At 43.0% G+C, this 19,595-nt stretch overlaps 1 protein-coding gene across 4 annotated transcripts in view; it reads left to right on the forward strand.

Moving 5' to 3' along the window:
• The window catches only part of ralgps2 (Ral GEF with PH domain and SH3 binding motif 2), a 74,132-nt gene that overhangs the window by 21,259 nt on the left and 33,278 nt on the right, over nt 1–19,595 (forward strand). For 2 of the 4 annotated variants that reach the window (XM_084010716.1, XM_084010719.1), the window contains exons 3-9: nt 928–1,052; nt 1,894–2,001; nt 2,820–2,870; nt 12,730–12,813; nt 16,036–16,125; nt 16,240–16,332; nt 18,126–18,252. In XM_084010716.1, the coding sequence (XP_083866842.1) occupies nt 1,002–1,052; nt 1,894–2,001; nt 2,820–2,870; nt 12,730–12,813; nt 16,036–16,125; nt 16,240–16,332; nt 18,126–18,252 (604 nt within the window). In that variant the 5' untranslated portion in view covers nt 928–1,001. The remainder of the gene's footprint in view (nt 1–927; nt 1,053–1,893; nt 2,002–2,819; nt 2,871–12,729; nt 12,814–16,035; nt 16,126–16,239; nt 16,333–18,125; nt 18,253–19,595) is intronic. The other 2 variants (XM_084010717.1, XM_084010718.1) reach the window with 2 other exon arrangements.

Below are 19,595 nucleotides of genomic sequence, written 5' to 3' on the forward strand. Positions count from 1 at the left end.
CAGAAAATCAATATCAGTTTATATTGCAGTATTTTCAGCCCTTTACCTGTCCTCAGTCAGCCTATTCCACCTACAGCTGTTATCCTCGCTCTCTTCAAAGCCACAGAGCTCCTTTTGACAAAACAATCATGTCTGCCATCTTCTGCAGGTAAAACCGTACCTCAAACAAGTCCTCTACAACAGCTCCAAACTATGGAATCCATTTATTTTTTGATGTTTTATTTTTTTCCCAAATTTCATGTTTTGTGTTTTAATTTGTCTAAAAATTGTGTCTAATTATGTGGTTGATGAATCAAAATTAAGAAATTTACTGAAGAAACATTCTAGTAGTTCTAATTCTAATTCCTTGTCATTCAGAGACCTTGAACATGTGCATACATGTATTTGTTTTTTTCCCTCCCTTTTTCAGTTTCAGTGTGACAAATGCTTATAATGTTAGAGAAAACATCGATTTTTTACAATTTGTATTCCACGTTTTACAGTTGATTCCATTTTCATTGTCTGAATCCGCGATCATGTCTGCGTTTTCTTCCTCGCGGGAATCATAGGGTCCAAACTCTTCCTTTAAGTCCGATCTGTAGCACCAAGGCGCAGCAGCGGGTCACGCTCCAGTGTCGGGCGTAAGCTGTTTCTTGTTGTGGCTGGAGCCGACAGCCGCTTTCTACAAACCCCGTTCACAGAAGATCTCTTCCTAAAGCTCCGGCTAAGCTCCTTCTGTCCCGCCTTACCTTACTCGACAACACTTTCACCACCATCTCAGGGTCATAACTCGTTGTCTGAGATGGAGCTCAGTGCGGTGGTCGACTTGGTGGCCTGTTTAGAATGAGGCCAGCCGGAGGATGCTCCAATCAACAGTAGGAGGTGCTGCAAACGGTCGGGATGTGGCACTAAATGGACTCACGGTGATGTCTCTGTGTGTGTTTTCAGAGGGCCGGCCGGGCTTTGCTGCAGCTGAGGATGATGAATGGTCTCGTGCGCTAGAGCTAGATGGTGTGGGAACGATGGACCTCCCTAATGGCCAATCAATCATCACCACCACAGCGGTCTCTGAGGTGAGACCACGTCCACTCAACCAAACCTCCACCTGCTCTTTTTTTGTTTTTTAATCATCCTTGAAGGGACGGTCAACGAGTTCCACTAACTTAGTATTTGAAGTTGTTAAAATAAATGCTGTGAATTTAAGGATGTTTTTCCAGTGGAGTCTTTAATCAACAGGTGGATTTTGAATCCACAATCAGAGGGCTGCACGCCTGTGATCAATATTGATTATTTGTCAAACATTAATGGATTTTTAGGGACAAAATATGTAATAAATAGACAGCTATGCTTTCCATGTAGTGCTACATTCCTGCTAACCTATATATTTGCACTAAAATAAGATTCCTGAAAGCAAAAATCTAATCTTAGCAGAGTTTTCTTTGAACAGGGCTCGCATTTTAAATGTCAATATCACATTCCATCGTATTCGGTTAATTGTGAGAAGCCAAAAATGTCATTGTGGTTAATATTTGGTTCCATCTTAATTAGATTTTTAATGTGCAGCCTTGTTTAGTTCCAAACCAGTTTTCCACAGATCGGACATCCTGCATCTTTCTCAGCGCTCCACAGGAGTAATAAACGTTATGGAAATGATTTGGATTATGATATTAAAGATAATATGCGTCTCCTAGAACTTTGTAACTGACTGATCAGTGTATGATTATTAGGTCATCAGTGTTAATAGACGCTGAGGTGATGTTGTTGTGTAAAATAAGTACAAAAATGTCCCCCTCAGCTGCACTATAACACTGTGTTGGTTATTCAACCCTCTCAAATCGTTGCTTGGCTACCTTGTACCTGACAGCCACTATTCCCCTTTCATCGTCATGTGACTGTGTTCGGTGTGTTTCCTAGAAGAGCAGCAGCTCAGAGTCTCTCAGCGATAAGGGCTCCTCGGACCTGAAGAAGAGCTTCGACGCCGTTGTGTTCGACGTCCTGAAGGTCACACCTGAAGAATATGCAGTAAGTGAAGACGTGCGTCTGCGGGGCAAAACGTTCCGTAAGCACAAATGTGATGTGCCGGTACGATAGAGGGGGAAACGGGGTCAGAGATCGGACCGAGTAATAATTGATGATGTTCGGCGCTGATAGATTTCCTCTGGCTGCAGTCGCACAAACCTCCCGTAACAACTACGAACAAACAGACGTCACAGTTCTGTGAATAGTTAGTTGCCTGAATGTCGCGTCAAGTGTCAGGAGACCGAGTCATGACCAAGACTGGACCAGTGCTCAGTCCCACACTGCATGATTAACTTACATTACAAACCATCCACTCCTCGAATTGATCCGCAGCGATTCACAATTCAATAAAAACACAGAAAATCAGCGTAGATTCCTGTTATCGCTGTGTATGTATACATATTTTTTGTGTAAATATAAGTGCACCACGAGAAATGTTCCTATGTATAATATAAGTGCAGTGCAGAGGTGTGGAATTGTTCTGTAAGCTATCCCAGTAGTGATGTCAGCAGCTAAAGCAGAAGATGAAAGGCCGTTTAGTGTCGGGTAAAAATGCAGTCGATTCCAGTGGTTTTGTCTCGAGTGCTATAACACAGACTGCTCCATTATAAATCAATTAAAGGCGTCCTCCTATTCCTGTTTGTCCATTGGTTTGCACCATTCGACCACAAGAGGGCACTCTCCATCTTCTTTTTTCCTCTCTCCATGTCAACATTCAGTTAAAGGTGCAATCAGTAAAATATGAGGATTTGTGTTTCTGTCCAGCACATATTAATGAAGCTCTTAAGTGACAAACCTAACAACTGTTTTGTCTCCTCCAGGGCCAGATCACGCTCATGGACGCTCCTGTGTTCAAAGCCATCCAGCCAGAGGTGAGCTGCTCTCAGATCTGTAGAAAACGGGAAGAGAAGGGCTGGACTGTGTTCATTTTGTCAAGTCTTTAAAGGAAAATGCTGCTTCGTTTTAGTCGCAAAAGGTCATGACAACTGTTAGTCGAAATGTTTCCGCTCTCTTTCTTTCCTCCTTTTTCTCTGTCAGCAATTTTTTAATTAAGTCTTAGTTTTTAAATCAGATGTCCTTTTTTTTTAATCAGCTAATTATGTTTCAGTCCAGTCTAGACAAATACAATCATTAAGTCATTTTATTTTTTTCACATATTACCTTATCATTGTCTAATATAAAAAAAGCAGAGTCCTCCTGACAGTGTTGCTGTCGGTTCAGTCACGCCCACCCGTCCTGCTGCCAATCAGCACCGGCCAACATACAGAAATATGTTAACCAACCACCCAAACCAGACCCGTGAACTATAGGCATTAAACAGCACAATTGTGGAGGGGGAGGAAGAAGATGAGCCGGAGTGAGAGAGTGATGTAGAGAGGGGAAGGTAGAAGGTGAAGAGAGATTTAGATTTTTTTAGGTTTTTTCCACAAACTACATTTTAGTCTCTTAAAGGCTGAGTAGATGATTCTATTCAGAAAAACTTTGTATTATTACTTAATATCCTTGTAACATACTGATAGCTATGATAAATATAAGGCTCTGACATAATCTTTTTTCTTTTTTAATGTTGTCTGTGGCCGTGGCAGAACTGTAAAAACCCCGTCCAATCAAAAACGTTGGGTGGGAGAAGATAATTGGACGGCCTGTTTGTCAATACTTACTTCCTGTTTGCACTCTGCCGATGTCGAGCACTCGTTTGACGTTCTGGGGGAGGGGCTTTGAGCAGAGGTCTGAACAAAGGGGGCGGGACTTTTTCGGTTGGGCGATGCATTTCATAGTCGATTTCTGTGTGGTTTTTACTCTGCCTTTTAAGGTTTTTTGCGCAGCACTATTGCATACAAAGACACAAACACACGCAAATTTGTGCTGAGCGGGGACAATGATGCGACGCATATGACATTACTGTTTTTATTCTCTGTGACTTGAACGCCTCTCATCATTGAGATTCTCCTCCTGTCGTCACTGAATCTGAAATGGAGACAACAAATATGGTCGTGGTCTGTGGTCTCCCAGAGCTCTATGAACCTCACATTAGTCCAGAGACCAGACTATGTGGCAAAACCAGAGACTGTCTATGGTACAAACAACAGGTTGTTGCCGTATTTATATCTAGACGACGTGATTTTAAATGCTGATTAATTTCATCATAGTTTGCGTTAATGGAATCATCACCGGCGTTGACGGCTTTACTTTTGACGTCTAGCGAGAGAAATCAACACGTTGTTGTCAATGACAGTCTGAAACATTAACACATCACATATGAAGACACCCACAAAACTCATTTTAATGAGATGTACAGTACAGTAATGCATGTAGGTTTATCCTTTCCTGTAAAACGTCCTCACTGTTAATACTCCGTAACATGCTGTGCTATTTCTTTTTCCCTCTCTCTGTCGGATTGTTAGGACCTTCCTGAAAGCAGTCATTGCTAACCTGTGTTTAAGGTTTGCCACTGTGGGCTCATAATAGCAGCATACAGACCACATACCAGTGTGGTGCGGTATAGTCGGACAAGACAAGTGTTGCACATATGCAGTAGCAGGAGTCACACACACACACACACACACACACACACACACACGATTATCATTCCCAGGCCCGGCATTTTGATGTAGTTTAGATAACAATGTCATCGTGTGGTGAGACATTTGGATTCTTGTAAATAGTTTGTTGTGGCTGAGTCATGGAAAAGACGACGGATTAAAGTTCCTGAGTAGCTTTTTTTTCTCGTCTTTTGGAGTTTCTTTGCTCGGGAGGGAGGGAAGGAAGGAAGGAAGTCACCGATGTGCACTGGACTGCACCGGGGCCAAGTTCACACTGCAGGATTCATAAAGGCAAGCATGCTCCCGTGCTGACCCACTGAGTGACTTTAATAAGCCTCGTGAAAGTGTGCCCCTTCATTCAGTCCAGTGTAGCAATGTTGGAAAATAAGAGTTGAAAGGATCAGGTACACGGGGACGGTGGTTCACTTATTGCTTTAAGATGTCTTTTTTGGAGAGGGATGCGGGTGGGGAAAGTTAACAAGAGGGAGGGGGGGGGGGGGGGGGGGCAGTTGTGAAGTAGGTCCCTAGCCTTAGAAGAAGGCTGCAGTCTGGAGCGGGAGAAGGAGCAGAGTGCACTGCAGAGTGACCCAGCAGCGTCCTGGCTGGGACAAATTGGACTAGAGAGGCTTTTCCTGCTCTCACTGTGCTTTTGTCCCAGAGCACTGGCTTAAAAAAGAAAAAAGAAAAAAGCTACACAGCAGCCATGATTGAACTAAAACTCAACTAGAGTTTCCACTGCTGTCAGTCTCCTCGCCCTCCTCAAAGACACATAATGGGAAAAGCAGGTGTGTGTGTGTGTGTGTGTTGGTGCGCGCCTGCTGTTTTCACTCGGCTCACTGCCTGAATAGGAAAATATTAAATAACTTGGTTGGATCTGTGAGTTGTGCAATGATGTTTTTACTGACATGTAGCCCATTCTCTCTCCCTCTCTGTTTTTAATGCAACCTTTAAATGCCATGTTACAGCACTGAAAACAGCATGTGTGCATGTATGGGGCTAAAGTAGGGCTCAACAGTAATGGATGCAATTGAGGTTAATCCTGTGAGACCTGCAGGATCCCCAGTTAGCCCGGCCGGTCACCCCGGCTTTAAGAGGATGTAGTTATTGGTGTTTGGATAATAATAATAATAATAAAAAATGGATCCAATGAGCCCAATTGTATCCATGTGTGATGATGTTAGGTCTAGTTTCACTAAGTGAAATGGCTATTATGGGAACTGACTGTATAAAGTGACCTTTTGTGACCTCTAGGATAATCACAGCCTCATAAAGCTTTTCAACTACAAACCAGAGACCTAAGACTTCCAAAGGAAGTGTGACTTTCCAAGGTATTTTGACGATAAGTGTCTTTCTGAAAAGTTTCCAGAACAGAAATTTTCGCCATTCAATCGCTGAAAAATGCAATTCTTTTACTAAATTAGTAAATTGGTAAAAATAATGGTTAAAAAATGCACCAAATCTTTCTAGTAAATGTTATCAACCCTGACTTAGAAACATAATTGAGGATGGGAATGGGCATCATATGCTTCCATCATAATGATCTAAGCACTTCAACATTGGAATAGGCCCCTAAACAAGAACATAATGTTTCTTACAGATTTATGTCTAGAACATCTTGACACTTCTATGTGGAATATACTGTTTGACCTTCTAGCTCCCCCTTAAGATCCCTTCCCGCCCCTTAAAGGCGGTTCTCTAAGGGTTCAAAGGCATATAAATTTACAACAAAGTATTTTAATTTCTGAAAGTGCAAAGAAGACAAATTAGTTAGTTTCCTTAGTGTGAGCCGATGATATTTGGTCATTCTTATTTGTCCAAATTGTCGAGGGAGGCAGTCAATGTCAGATTAACCTCAAGATTCCTGCATGAACGAACGTTTCAAGTTGACGTATGTTGATTATTTCTTCCCTTTTTTTTTGCATGATAACAAACAATAGACAAATAAAATGTTCCACCAGATTACTTCGAAATGTTCCTGCCGTATTCAGAATGATCTGACCGCACGCTCTGCGAACGCCCCGACAGCAGCATCACAGTAAATACGCCGTCTTATTGCTGCATACATGGTGTGTATCAGCACTCTGTCATGTTCGAGCTGCTCTCACGTTACCGTTTGCTGCCGTTCTTCCAAGACTGCGGCAATTTCCATAATAACTCTCCCGACTACTTAAAATAATTGAAATGACCATAAACTAGCTATGACTTGGCCTCTTGGTATTCGTCTTTTAAGATTTTACTTTTCCCCCGCTCCATAAACACATCATAACAGTCTTAATTTAATATGTATGAGTGTAGTGTTTTAGGAACAGAGAGGGGCCGAGGGTTCAGACTCTGTTTTGCGTGCTCGTATTTACGAGATTTTTTTTTTACATGTGTATATGACGCACAAACAGACATTCTGGCACGAGTTGGAAAAATTACCCCAGAAGGACAGACGATCAAATTAACTCGGAGTGTTCCAACACTGACATGGAGCAGATGTATGGAGAGCAGCCTGGAAGGTCTCGCCAAAAACCCTCCTCTGGACGAGAAGACAAGAGAAGTGTCCGTCACAATAGCAATAAAAGATAATACGGCAACCGAAAAAGTATAGTTTTATATAAATATATAGTGAGGAAAAATTCTGGATGTGCTTTTTAAATAACTCTTTGATATCTGAAAGGCCTCAGGAGAGCCGGGTTCCAAAGCTCGGACCTTGAACGCAGGCGACCCTGAAACAGAACCTAAAAACATCTGCTCCCGATGATATAAGTGACAGCTCGCGAGGCATTCGCCATGCGTGAGGATTTCTGTAATTTACTTCCTGAACACGTAGCGTTCCCTCATCAGCACCACGTTACGAAAAAAAAAAAAAAAAAGTGGCAGAATCTTGTGTATAATTGATGAGAACGCCAGAAGGAATTTTTTTTTTATGGTAAAATAATCGATAGTGCAGAGCAGGCTGATGTTTGATCTACGACCCTCCGCTGAATCGCTGATATGTTCTTTGGCCGTTTGCTTGCAGCGAAAACAAAAAAGAAATGAAATGCCTCTGAAAGGACAAGATGGATCGTAGAGATGAGGGAGGGGAACGCTTCCAAGGGACTTGTAGCTAAATCTTTTTACTCTCATCTACATTTACGAGGCAGTGAATTCTAATGGCTCGTAGCATCGATGTGTAGCACAGTGTAGCATTATCAGGGAAAGAATAGTGTGCATGTGAGCGTTTATAGGTATATCGTACTAGTTTGCACCTGAGCATCACTGATCAGGTAGGATGCAAGCAGCATGAATGAGGTGATGCATTATATGATCAGAGCATCTTATAACGTATTGGGGCATTCCTTATAACGGTATCTGTATCTGAGAGGATGGTGCATTTTTTTTATTTTATTTTGCAACCAGTTGCCCCCTGATGGCCAGTGGAGAGACTGCAAGTTTAAGGCACTTCACTTGGCTTCACTTTTCAGAAGTGCAGGTTGCCTGTGTGTAAATGGAAAAAAAAAATAGGACTTTTTCTGGCTTCAACTCAAAGTATTTTCCGTCCCAGGAGACGGTTTCTAATTTCATAATCAGATGTGCAGCGGTGATCTACGGCTGCATGTTTATGAAATGGAGGCTTCGAGGAAAAAGAGAGATTGACTGATGTAGAGGGGCTTGGAGGGTGAGAGAGCCGGGTGCCTTTTTTTGTTTTTAATGCACAGTCATGACAACAGCCAAGCCAGTAATTTAGCGGCTTTGGCCCGGGAGCTCCAGCTCTCAGGGAATAAGTATCGGATTGCACTTTTACGTACCGCTGAGAAGTATGTCAGTTCCTCTTGTGTCTGAGCTCCCGGCGCAGAAATCCTCCCAACAGATTGAAGCACTCATGTGAGACGCTGATGACTTGTGGTTGGATGCAGGTAACGTCTCACATACTCGGGCCTGTCTCGCCTCGGGCTTAATGTTTTCCAGCACCGATTGTGAGATATAAAAAAGTTGTTACTGTGTTTTCCGTCACAACTGTATATAGGACGGTGTGTAACACAGAAAGCAATTCAGCATGACGATCAATACACATATTATACAAAATATTGGTAATGTTTTTGGCAGTAGAGATGGGCAGAGGGTCACGTTTTTCCTCGTCAAAGAGGATTATTTTGATCAAAGTGGTTTGGGATCAAGAAGTTGACGATACCATGTAAAGGCGTCTGAAGCAAAAAAAATAAAAATAAAGTGGGACTTGGGGTCTTCCCCCAGAAATGTTTAATAGAGTCGATGTCATTTCCTGTAAGGCCAATAGTACTAATGGTACCAATTTACATCAAGAAGAAAATCCCTGTTACCATTCGAGCATTTAAAGTATGTTTTTACTGTTTTCTTTTACAATGTAATTGTGATTTATTTCTTTTTTTTAGGATAATATATTTAGCAAATGTACAGAGGAACATGCACATTCTGGTTTTACTATCTGTGAATAATGGCCTCTACAACCATAAGAATGATGTAGCATACTAAAAGTACTAAAACAGCTCCTGGAAAAGTCATTCTATCCACAGTGAGCACAGAAAGGTAACGGAGACTGCTGCTGCTTAAGTTTCTCCTTTTTTTTGTTTTTATTCCTTATATTCACTGTTATTCACTCTTCTAAAAAAAAATCTTTATTTGTTTTTTTATGCCTCTGCTGTAACATTATATCTGAGGGACGTCTGGAGGGCCACAAATGTCCACTTGGACTCGAGGATGAAATGATTAGAATTAAAGTAAAAAAAACAGATTTTTGACCATAACTTTCATTAATAGTCTAATCATAACAATTTTACACGGACGTCTGGTGAGATTGATTGATGCCGTGATAATATTTTGGACAGACGTGGATGTTTCATTCTGACTGGCTGATTAAACTGCAAGGCACTAATTTGATTGATTTATTTGACCAGAACCGGTGAATATTTAGACGGAACCACACAACAGTTTAGAGATCCTCTGTCTCACTGCAAGTTCAGATAGAGAGACACAACTCTGCAGATTTTCCTTCCCATCATCCTCAGCAAACCTTCTTCTTCACTTCTCCTCCCAATCTTCCCTCTTTTTTCCCACCCTGCTCCTCATCTTCATCATCAGCCCCGTGGCCTTCTCCCTCGTCTTCCCTGGGATCCCAGACACTTCAGTTCTCCACTTACAAATGTAGACAAAACCAAGAAGACTTGCTGCCGTGTGTCACATGAGGTCATCGCGTTTGTGGCTTTGCTGCAGCTGGTTATATTTCTTTCAGCCCGTGTGCCATTGTTTATGTAACACAACTCACAGTTGAGAAGTGAGATCTAGAATATGTTTGGGATTGGATGTTGCTGTGCAATGTTTGGCTAATAATGTGATCTCTGTTGTCTTTGGTTGGATGAGCTGACGTCAGTTTTCCTCCTGTTAGCTATACGTACACAAACCGCTTCCAGCAGCCACACGGCTCTGTGTCCTACTCAGCCAGACCAGCATGTGGAAATGAAGGGTTGTCTGTGGCCTGGCGGAGCAGCCTTCCTTTTACTGCACCCTTTTTACTGCAGCATTAAAAACCCCCTCTCTCAACCAGAGCTGCAGCGTCAAAGCGTTTCTCCGAAAATGCAACTGCTTTAAAAATGCCAGAGTGTTAAAAGAAAAAGACGAGACTATAAAGGCAAAAGGAAACAAAAACAAAGGAAATGAAATCCTAATTGTTTCTGGAGAGGCTGCTGATGGCTTCCCTGCTGCTTCAACACACGAGGCTTCGGTTGTTACGCAACCGCCGAGGAACGACTTCAAGCTGAGGGCGATGGACAGATGAGTGGATGTTAGATTAGAAGACAGGATCGAGGGTTCAGTGTAGGCGTGGGACAATATGAACATTCTTTATTCAAAAAAATTGCAATTCACAATATTATCCCGATTACATCCCCCCCCCATTACATATCGTATAGAATTGTGTATCTTATTAAACTGGGCCAATTATAAAGTAACATAAAAGTAAAAGTACATTTGTAAGGCCGTATGTATACAATGCTAAGCCATTAAAATAATAATTGTTGATAGATTCATATATTTATAGAACATATTTCAATTCTATATTGGCATTTCTGCATCACAAATTCACAACATAACATTTAACAAATAGAAGATTTATATTGTTATTTTAGGTTGTATTTTTAGACATTTTAATTTTGGAAGAAAAATGGTTTAGGATCAAATAATTTTGGGGACCCCCTGCAGTAACTGTGGACCCCCTCCGGGTCCTGGACCCACTGTGGAAGATCTCTGCGCTAGACAACTCTTTCAAATCACTAGTGCTGATATTTACGATTATTCCGATGAATAATGGTCAACACATTTGGATGTTTTTATTTTAATATTATGATAACATCCTGTATGGTCCCGTCTCTGGTTCAGTGCAGTGGTGTTGAAACGCTGTGGTCTTGGTAGGCGAGGGATCTCTCCTCTCTGCCTACCTGGGTGGTCAGGTGGCGGTCAAGAGCTGCGAGACACACAAACACGCCCGCCGCCCTCCCAAGTAACTATGGAACGTCTTCTTGTTTAACACCAACGTCTTTTTGTGGAAGCTGGAGAGGAGGGTGATTGACGCGACGGCAGGAAGCAGGCAAGCGCTTTTATTTAAAAAAGAACAGATGTTAAATAAACGATGAGCTGTCCTCAGCGAGACGGGCGAGCGTCTCCTAGCCTCCGGTGACGGTGACGACACGCTCCGAACTCCGAGGGAGGCTCCTGCGCTGGCTTGTAAACGTTGTGGGGAAGCTGCTGTTAGGTCTCCTACAGTGTGTTCTTTTGTGGTTTTAACCGTATCCCCTCATCTCTCTCTTTTTTATTTTCTTTTACAGTTTTTAACCATATCTCCTCATCTCCTGTCCACTCTCCCGCTTTCCTCTCCTCATATCCTCATCCTGACTCAGGAAACATAAGCCCTGAGGCATCACCTCGCCCACGCATGAATGTCTGCTTTTTAACATCTGCATTTGATATGATGCTTCTTTCTTTACCCCCACCGGCCGCCTCTTGACAACTCCCCCTCAGTGGAGCGCCGCTTCTTTCTTTCTTTTTTTTTTTCCCCGCAAGGAGGCGTCCCGAAGTGAACCAGGTCACGGGTGGGGGGTGGTGCAGTTGGGCAGAGGTTGCTGCTTCCAGACAGTCAGGGGGTTATTGGGGGTTATTGTATAGGGTGGGGGTGGGGGGGAGCTGCAGCCTGATTCAGCTGTTAATATTGTGGCCCCGAGCCGGCCGGGCTGGCAGGGATTAAGAGGAGAGCTTGCACAACATTTTTCCTACTGTTACGTCAGTGTCCCTGGCCTCCGGTCAGCCATCGGGGGCCCGAGGAGGGTCTGGGTTCCCCCTCGCAGCCTCTGTGTGGTCTCCTCATCGCCGAGGACGGCAGCCGAGGCCAATCTGAGTCCAGCCTGGTACTTGGGGAAATGACTCTTGTGTGTTTGTGGAATTTTTAAGCTCCAAAACAGTGTGATGAAATGACTCCCCAGCTCCGCCGCTTCCACAGCTGCTGCTGATTTGTTAGACGAGTATTAATAGAAATCCAGAAGTGATTCATTGATTTTTTTTTTTTTTAAGATGACCAACAGGAAATGGATGCACAACCATTTCCACCACTGAATGCATTCAATCAAACCCTGAGGATGACTTTTTAAATGCGCTGATTGGCAGCGCTGTGATGTTGGGTGTTACTATTCCGATGGCATAAAGAAAAATGTTTGTTTTTAAATCGCCTCGCCCTACTTTCTGTTTTTCTTCTTTGCTCTTAATTTGGCATTTGTACCGTATCATTTGCATTACAAATACCCTGCAGCTGGCTTAAATGTGCATTACATAACCCCAGTGTTCGTGGCTGATGAGCCTCCTGCACAGGAAACATTACATCGCGTTTAGGTGTGGGTGTTCCAGGGCATGACGAACCAGGACGGAGTTATTAATACTTTTAGTTATTGTTGGTTGTCCTGCTTTGGCAGCTCAACGTGTTTTTAGGTTGACTTCTTGAATTCAGGAGTTGGTGCAAAGCTTGGTGGAACGTTGGAATAGTTTTAATCGATCGATACAGAATGGGTGTGCTAACTTTATGAGACAAGAAATAAATGTCATTGCAGAACGGAATATGGCACAATGATCTTTTTATCTCCATTGTTATTGTTTTCATAATGACTGGATGCCAAAATTACAAAATACACTGTTTGTGTGTTTTCAGGAGCTGTCGAGCTGCGGCTGGAACAAGAAGGAGAAGCACAGCTCGGCTCCGAACGTCGTGGCCTTCACTCGCAGGTTCAACCAGGTGAGATGCAACGAGTCGCTACTAAATCCCGTCTCATGTTAAAGATTTAGGAGGCTTGGTCGTCTAGAAATGGCGGGATTCCTCTTCTTTTCCATCATGTCATCTGCCTCCGTCCTCCGAGCACTAAATCATCACCCTAAATCTGCTTTTTGAAGCCCTGCACCTGAATATCTCCTGTCATATACATCATAAATAGTCCCCAGGCGGTCTGAATAAAGTTAGACCTTAGCTGGTCCATGGTTCTGGCCCTCGTCAACTTATTGATGCACTCATGTGAGTCTGTGCAGTACGTGTAGAGACGTTTCCAAGCGTATGCAGGAGTTTTAGGAGTACAGCATGCTCCCCCCCCATCGATGTCATCAACAGGAAGCTGTGGGTGATGATGTAAGGGGCAGCCATGCCCTTTTAATACCCTTCCAGTGTTATTGCCAGGCTCCTGTACGGCCCACTTCACTGCCCTCCAGTATAAATATGAGACGATCCAGGAAGAATGTGTTGCTGTGGAAACTTCCGCACGTATAGCAGCTCCCCAAACGGCGATTCAAGATGTTAGCTGCACGCATCATAGCCAAATAAAATTAGCTTTTTTTCTCTCTTTGTGTAGTTGGCACTGAGCTCCGGGAGCCAATGGAGCAGAAGAGGACTTGCCGAGAGGCGAGGAGAGAATAATTCAGACCCCATTATGATCAATGCATGATCAATTACTGGCTTTTGTGCAGAAACAAATCGGCAACTTGCGTGCAGTCGTCGAAAAGTAAATGTGTTTCATGCAGAAAGTCGTTTCAGCAGTAAATAAGAATTAAGGAGTGATTATAAGCAAATAGATATCGACTATATTCGCCTACAGAGAGCATCACGTTGGTTTGAATTAAATGGAAAGGGCCAGAAAAGGGCCTGAACTTTTGACTTAAAAATACAACATCATTATATTTTGTAGCAGCACAAGGAGCGAGACAACTACCGGTATTTATGGGGTTATGATAAAGCCAGCATAGTTATATGATTGGTCAATACTACAACCGGAAACCAGACCACTTCCAATACCAAAATCAGATTCTGCATTCATATGCAGATATGATATCTGACATGTAAATTCTCCAGTCAGATAACCGTAAAGAGCTTATTTTCAGAAGGCCATCAGCTTCAGGATCACCAACTTATTCTGGGTCATTGTTGGTGCCATTCATAACCCAGACGTGTAATTGAACACACCTCAGCACATTAATGGATCGGATCACCTGACAGTCAGCTGTTGTCCCCATCATCTTCGGGCCAGATCCTCATCTCCATCTCCATATCCTTCCTCCCCTCGGGCCATTAAATGGGTTGATTCACAGCTATGAGCTGTGAGGTTGGATCTGTCTGTTTCCGTTTATTTATGATTATTGAAGCGCCGGGGCCCTCGCCGCTCCATCTGGAGGCCTTGATATGCTCGTAGACGCGCCCCCAGAAGACGCCATCTCGTCTTCAGGACGTAATAAGAGCTCTGCAAAGACAAAGACGACCCCCATATCCCCAAAACCTGCACTCGATGCCCCTTACTTAGGGCCCGATGAAATCTGTTGAAATTCATTTCCACATTCTGATAAGTTTTTTCACAAAATCTGTGTTTTCCGTTAACGTTTTCTGAATACATAGTTTTACAATTTAAGAGCATATTTTCATCAGATGAATCGGAACAACTGAATAAAATAGTATGATACATTTATTGAAAAAAACTAGTAACTAGTATAGATTCATAGGCAGCTTATGAAATCATTACTTTGTATACAGATTTTGAGGAATTCAACAAAACTCTGCATTTGAAAAATTATTCCATTTTCATTGTCAAATTCCGCGAAGGACACAAGGCCCTGCAATGAGGAAGCTAAAGATGAAACTGCAGCATGTTTTTCTCACAGATTAGATACTTTCACAGTCTATGGAAACTCCTGCCTGCTTTAAACTCAAGGTAGAAGAGAGATGTGACTTCTTTTTCACATGAAGTCACTGTCGGGTGATGCAAATTAAAGTGGAAATCATCTATGTATCTTCTCTCCGTTTCCATCACTGCCTCGTCATGATTACGGACATCTTCATGAATCTGTGAAAAGGAAACCCATATGGTTTCCTGTTACCTGCTGCGTATATCGAGTGTGAGTTTGTGTGCGTGTGTGTGCATCGTGTTTTTAAGAGAAGACGAATTTATCTCTTCACTCCTCAGCTCGTCGCCTCTTTCCTGAAACAAAAACAAGTCCAGGGGCTGTTTCCAGGAAGCAAAAAATAAGACAGCTGTAGGTTTGAATAATGTGCACGTCAAGAATGGAGGAAAAAGAACACACAACGAAGCAGGCACACGAACACGCTTAATATATAGACACGGATAAGAAGTCCACCTGGTGGTCTTGAGGCTGGGGAAGGGAGGGCCGCATTGGTGAAGGTAATTAATTAAGGCCATATTAAAATCTAGCAGGAGAGAAGAATGGGCGTGAAGCAATGCGAGGGAGTAATTCATGGTTAGAAGAAAAGGGAGATACGGTCAGTGTGCCTGGGACTCTTATCAGAACACAATGTGCAGACAGCTGTGGGCTTTGAAAGCCTTCGGAGCTCTGCAGCATTGAAGCTAACTTCCCCTCCCTCTTCCCTCACTCCCCCCCCCCCCCCCCCCCCCCCTCCTCTCCCCAGAGCTTTAACACTGATTGATACACCGACTCGTCCTTGTGTGTTTGTGTGTAATCAGAACTTTGGCTTACCAGCATTCTCCCCAAAGAGAAAGATTTCCGAGATCGCTCTCCATCCGACCAAATTCCCTGAACTCACACACACACTCTTTTCCTAGTTGACACATTAGGAGTTACGGTGTGTATCGGTTGTGTAATCACTTGGAATCGGTAGGATTTTCCTCCGAAGTTCTTGTTTTTCCTCAAGAGCTGATTCCTAATCGACTCTAATGGAGCCTTCCCGTTCGCTGTCTGCCCCCATTTTGCTTTTCCTGGTTTCAGCCCAGAATTATCATCACTGTCTGCAGGCCTTGGCTCTATGACTGACTGGAGCTTTAACAAGGAAGAAAACCCCCGTCTTTATTATTATTTATTTATTTTTGCAGACACCTGTATTCCTCATTGTGCTTTTGGAGAGCGTTAAAAGTTTTCTGTGTCATCAGTTTTGCAGCATCCTCTCGGGGTCTTATTTTGTGAGAATTTGCTCAATGCCTTTTTTTTTGTGTGTGTGTTTTTTTCCTAGACGAGTTTCTGGGTGGTGCGAGAGATCCTCCACGCGCAGACATTGAAGATCAGAGCTGAGGTGCTGAGTCTGTACATCCGCACCGCCAAGGTACACACACACACACACACACACACACACACACATGACACAACATGGTCCCGTTCTTTGGGAATGTTTGCATTGTTATCCCGACTCAAACGCACGCTCTTCAACTGTCCGTAGAAACTGTGTGACATGAACAACCTCCACGCGGTCATGGCCGTGGTGTCGGCCTTACAAAGTGCCCCCATCTTCAGGCTCACCAAAACATGGGCGGTGAGTATATTTACCTTACTTTGAAGGCGAGTTTGGTTTATTAGTGGGAGCGGCGTCAATAAACTGGGGTATCACGCGGGTCTGTAACCAAAAGACTGGACACATAAACAACGGCTAATAAAAACTAGCACACAAGTGACATGACACGATGGACGGCTGAGTTCGGGGGGAAAATAAATAAACGAGCAGGACTGTTTAAAAGGGTTGCAGTTACTTGGCAAGAATGTCTCCCATACATGTATCTGCAGTACGCCTGTGGGCCACATGAGGGAGCCTGAATGTTTTATATTCTAAACGTAGTAACATTGACGCTAGTTAGCTAGCTTGCAAATTCCACCATGCTTTAATGCTACAGCGGTTACAGTAAATGAGACGGACAAGCTAACCAGCCGGACATCCCGCGAGCTGAACTTTACGCCTCCACTGATGTGTGTCGTCGCCACGACAACGCTCGCCATCTTCTTTTATGCTCCTCAAATGATCACAGAAAACGTCTCATTGTCCGTTTAACTCCTACTTTTATGCTATTTAACACATGCGTAGGTTTTAAGGAGCATGTGTAAAGTGAAATTGGGATTTATTAAATGTGTATCTCTTAAAAATGGTTGGTGTACCTCGTCAAGATAATATAAGGGGATCCAGAAATGGAAGTGAAAAGGTCAGGAATGTTACGTAACTAGTACGCACAATTCATAGTTTCCCCGGAAATAATTGGTTTATTCCGAAAAGCTTGGAGTCTTTTCATGATATAAACAGAAAGGTTGAGCTTTTCAGAGAGGCAGCAGTGTCCTATTCTCTGCTTTCTTAGCGCCGTGCTGACAAACCCAGCACCTACATTCGGCTTTGAGCAGAACATTTTTACATCGTTTCTTTTTTTAAATGCATAAAATGATATTTCCATACCCACTTGAAGGATTACCGATCCGTTTCAGTGTTCTCATGGAAGATGTCGAGCTTACATAACGGCATGATGATGCTCTGACATAATGGTGGAAATGTCTTACAGTCAACTCTCCAAAACCACACGAGATTCTTTTCGCCAGTCAGCAAAATGCTGCTTCTGGCCCTGACGGAGGCTTACCTTCTTCTCAAGAGGACACACACACACACACACACACACACACACACACACACACACACTCTCCATCTCTGCAGGTTTCATTAGGACTTTCTGCTATCGTCACAACCTATAAAGTTCCTATTGTCAGCAGATCAGATGTGCTGTGGTCTGAGGCTGTACCGCTGCTGCTGCTGCTGCCTCAGCCCACAAGTTAACTACACTGCAGTGCAACCTCACAAACAAACAAACACACTGTGTTCAGTTAATTGAAACAAGCAGCCAAACCAGAAAGTAATGTTTCTATTTTGCAACAACACAACTACATATTATTCTGACATTGACGGCTAGAAATCATAGCAGAATATTACCAGGGATTTCACTTATTTTACAAATGGGTGGCAAATAGAAAAAAATGGCTTTCAGATGTTGTTTTTTTATTTCCCAGTCATAATATTTAACAGCATCAGACAGAGATATAAAATAAACACCTTAATTCAGCAGGCCCTGTACCTCATCATCATACGCAGCAGCCCGTTGTGTAACTGTTCTCCCACTTCATGTGCAACGTGAGAAGGTTGATGGTGAAGAGCCAGCATGTTTTAAGTCTGCACTTTTTCCAGGATATGATCCTGTGTGTGTGTGTGTGTGTGCAGCTGAATGTATACGTCATTGTATTCATAATTTTCTAACTCCTTAAAGCCGTTTAATTCTTTGACTCCTCCTTCCTTTGCAGCTGCTGAGTCGGAAAGACAAGGCGACGTTCGATCGGCTCGACTACCTGATGTCCAAAGAAGACAACTACAAACGTCTGAGGGACTTCATAAGCAGCCAGAGCATGGTCTCGTGTATACCATACCTAGGTAACGGACCCAAACACACACGTCTTTGAAGGCTTCTTATCTTTACAGGCTGTTTACGGGCCAAAGGCTCATCTAAAGGACTAAAACGTCTGATTTTTAAGGAAACGAGCCATCTGTGTGTCTGGTCTCATGGATTATTCAGTTTTATTGTTTTGTTTTTCCGTTTCTGGTGCAACTTCACAAACGTCTGAAAACGGGGTTCACAAGCAGAGTTGGTGATTGTTGGGAAAAGTGCAAACACTAACAAAGAGTGATTTCAGACGAGTTTTATTTTGTTATTTTGTTTAAATGAAGTGTGTTTTACAGCAATCAGCGAGGTAAAATGTTTTCTGTCAATGGAGTCTGGGAGCTGTTTCTTTTCACGTCTCACTCGGGGAATTAAGGGCTTAATTCAACCAAACCAGAAGTCGGTGTTTGTTGGACCAGTGAAAAAACTAACAAGATTGTTGATTTGTTTTAATTTGGTTTCTGTTGAGTTTGAATGAAGTGAGTTTTACAGTGATCAGCATGTCGGACTGTCTCGTGGCTTTTAAGGAGAGCATTGTTTTAGAGATTATAATTATTTGATTTATGATATATTCACTTCAACGCACATCAAATAGCATCACAGCGAAAGAAAAGAAAAAAACATTTGCATGGGTGTCATGTTTCCATCACTGCTGGAGTCGATTAATACTCCTCACTACCGCAGGGTCATTTGTCCTGGGAATGAATGTCAATTGTAGCCTTCACCACCGAGGACAAAAGCCAGATGTTGGTGGATGTTAGAGGTTTTTTTCTTTTGTCCAGTGGGAAAGCAGCTTCAATTTTTACCCGTCATCCATTTTCCTGGGTTTTTTTTTTCTCGTTTTGCTCTCGCTTCTTTGGATTCAAATGATGTCCAACATCTTGAAATAGCTGGAACAAACGCATGAATCAGCGAGGAATCAATTCTAAAACACAGCTATATTTCTCTGCCGTTGCCTTAAATATTTATGCCTCCTCTCTCTTTGGCTCCACACATGACATCATACAGGAAATCCTGATGAGTTTTGCAAGGCAAACGCTCATCGGGATGTAATAGTGGGTACGGGTGTGTGTGTGCGTGTGTAGTTTTATTGCCGTACTGTTTGTTCTTGTTTTGAATCGCTGATGACTTTGAAGTTCTCCACCGCCACGGCTGTTTCCCTCGCCGTCGGGCTCGTATCATAGCTACTGCTGTGTGATTCAAACTTGGACGCTCAAGTGTGCACAAACAAACATTGGCACGAGCACAAAGAGAAGAGCTCCAGAGTCTGTTTGCCATTAAAGAAACTTACTGACGTTTTTTCCCCCCGTTGTGCTACGTCACGGTAAGTCTGGAA

Source organism: Eutrigla gurnardus (genome assembly GCF_963514095.1).
Source record: "Eutrigla gurnardus genome assembly, chromosome: 6".
NCBI lineage: Eukaryota > Metazoa > Chordata > Actinopteri > Perciformes > Triglidae > Eutrigla > Eutrigla gurnardus.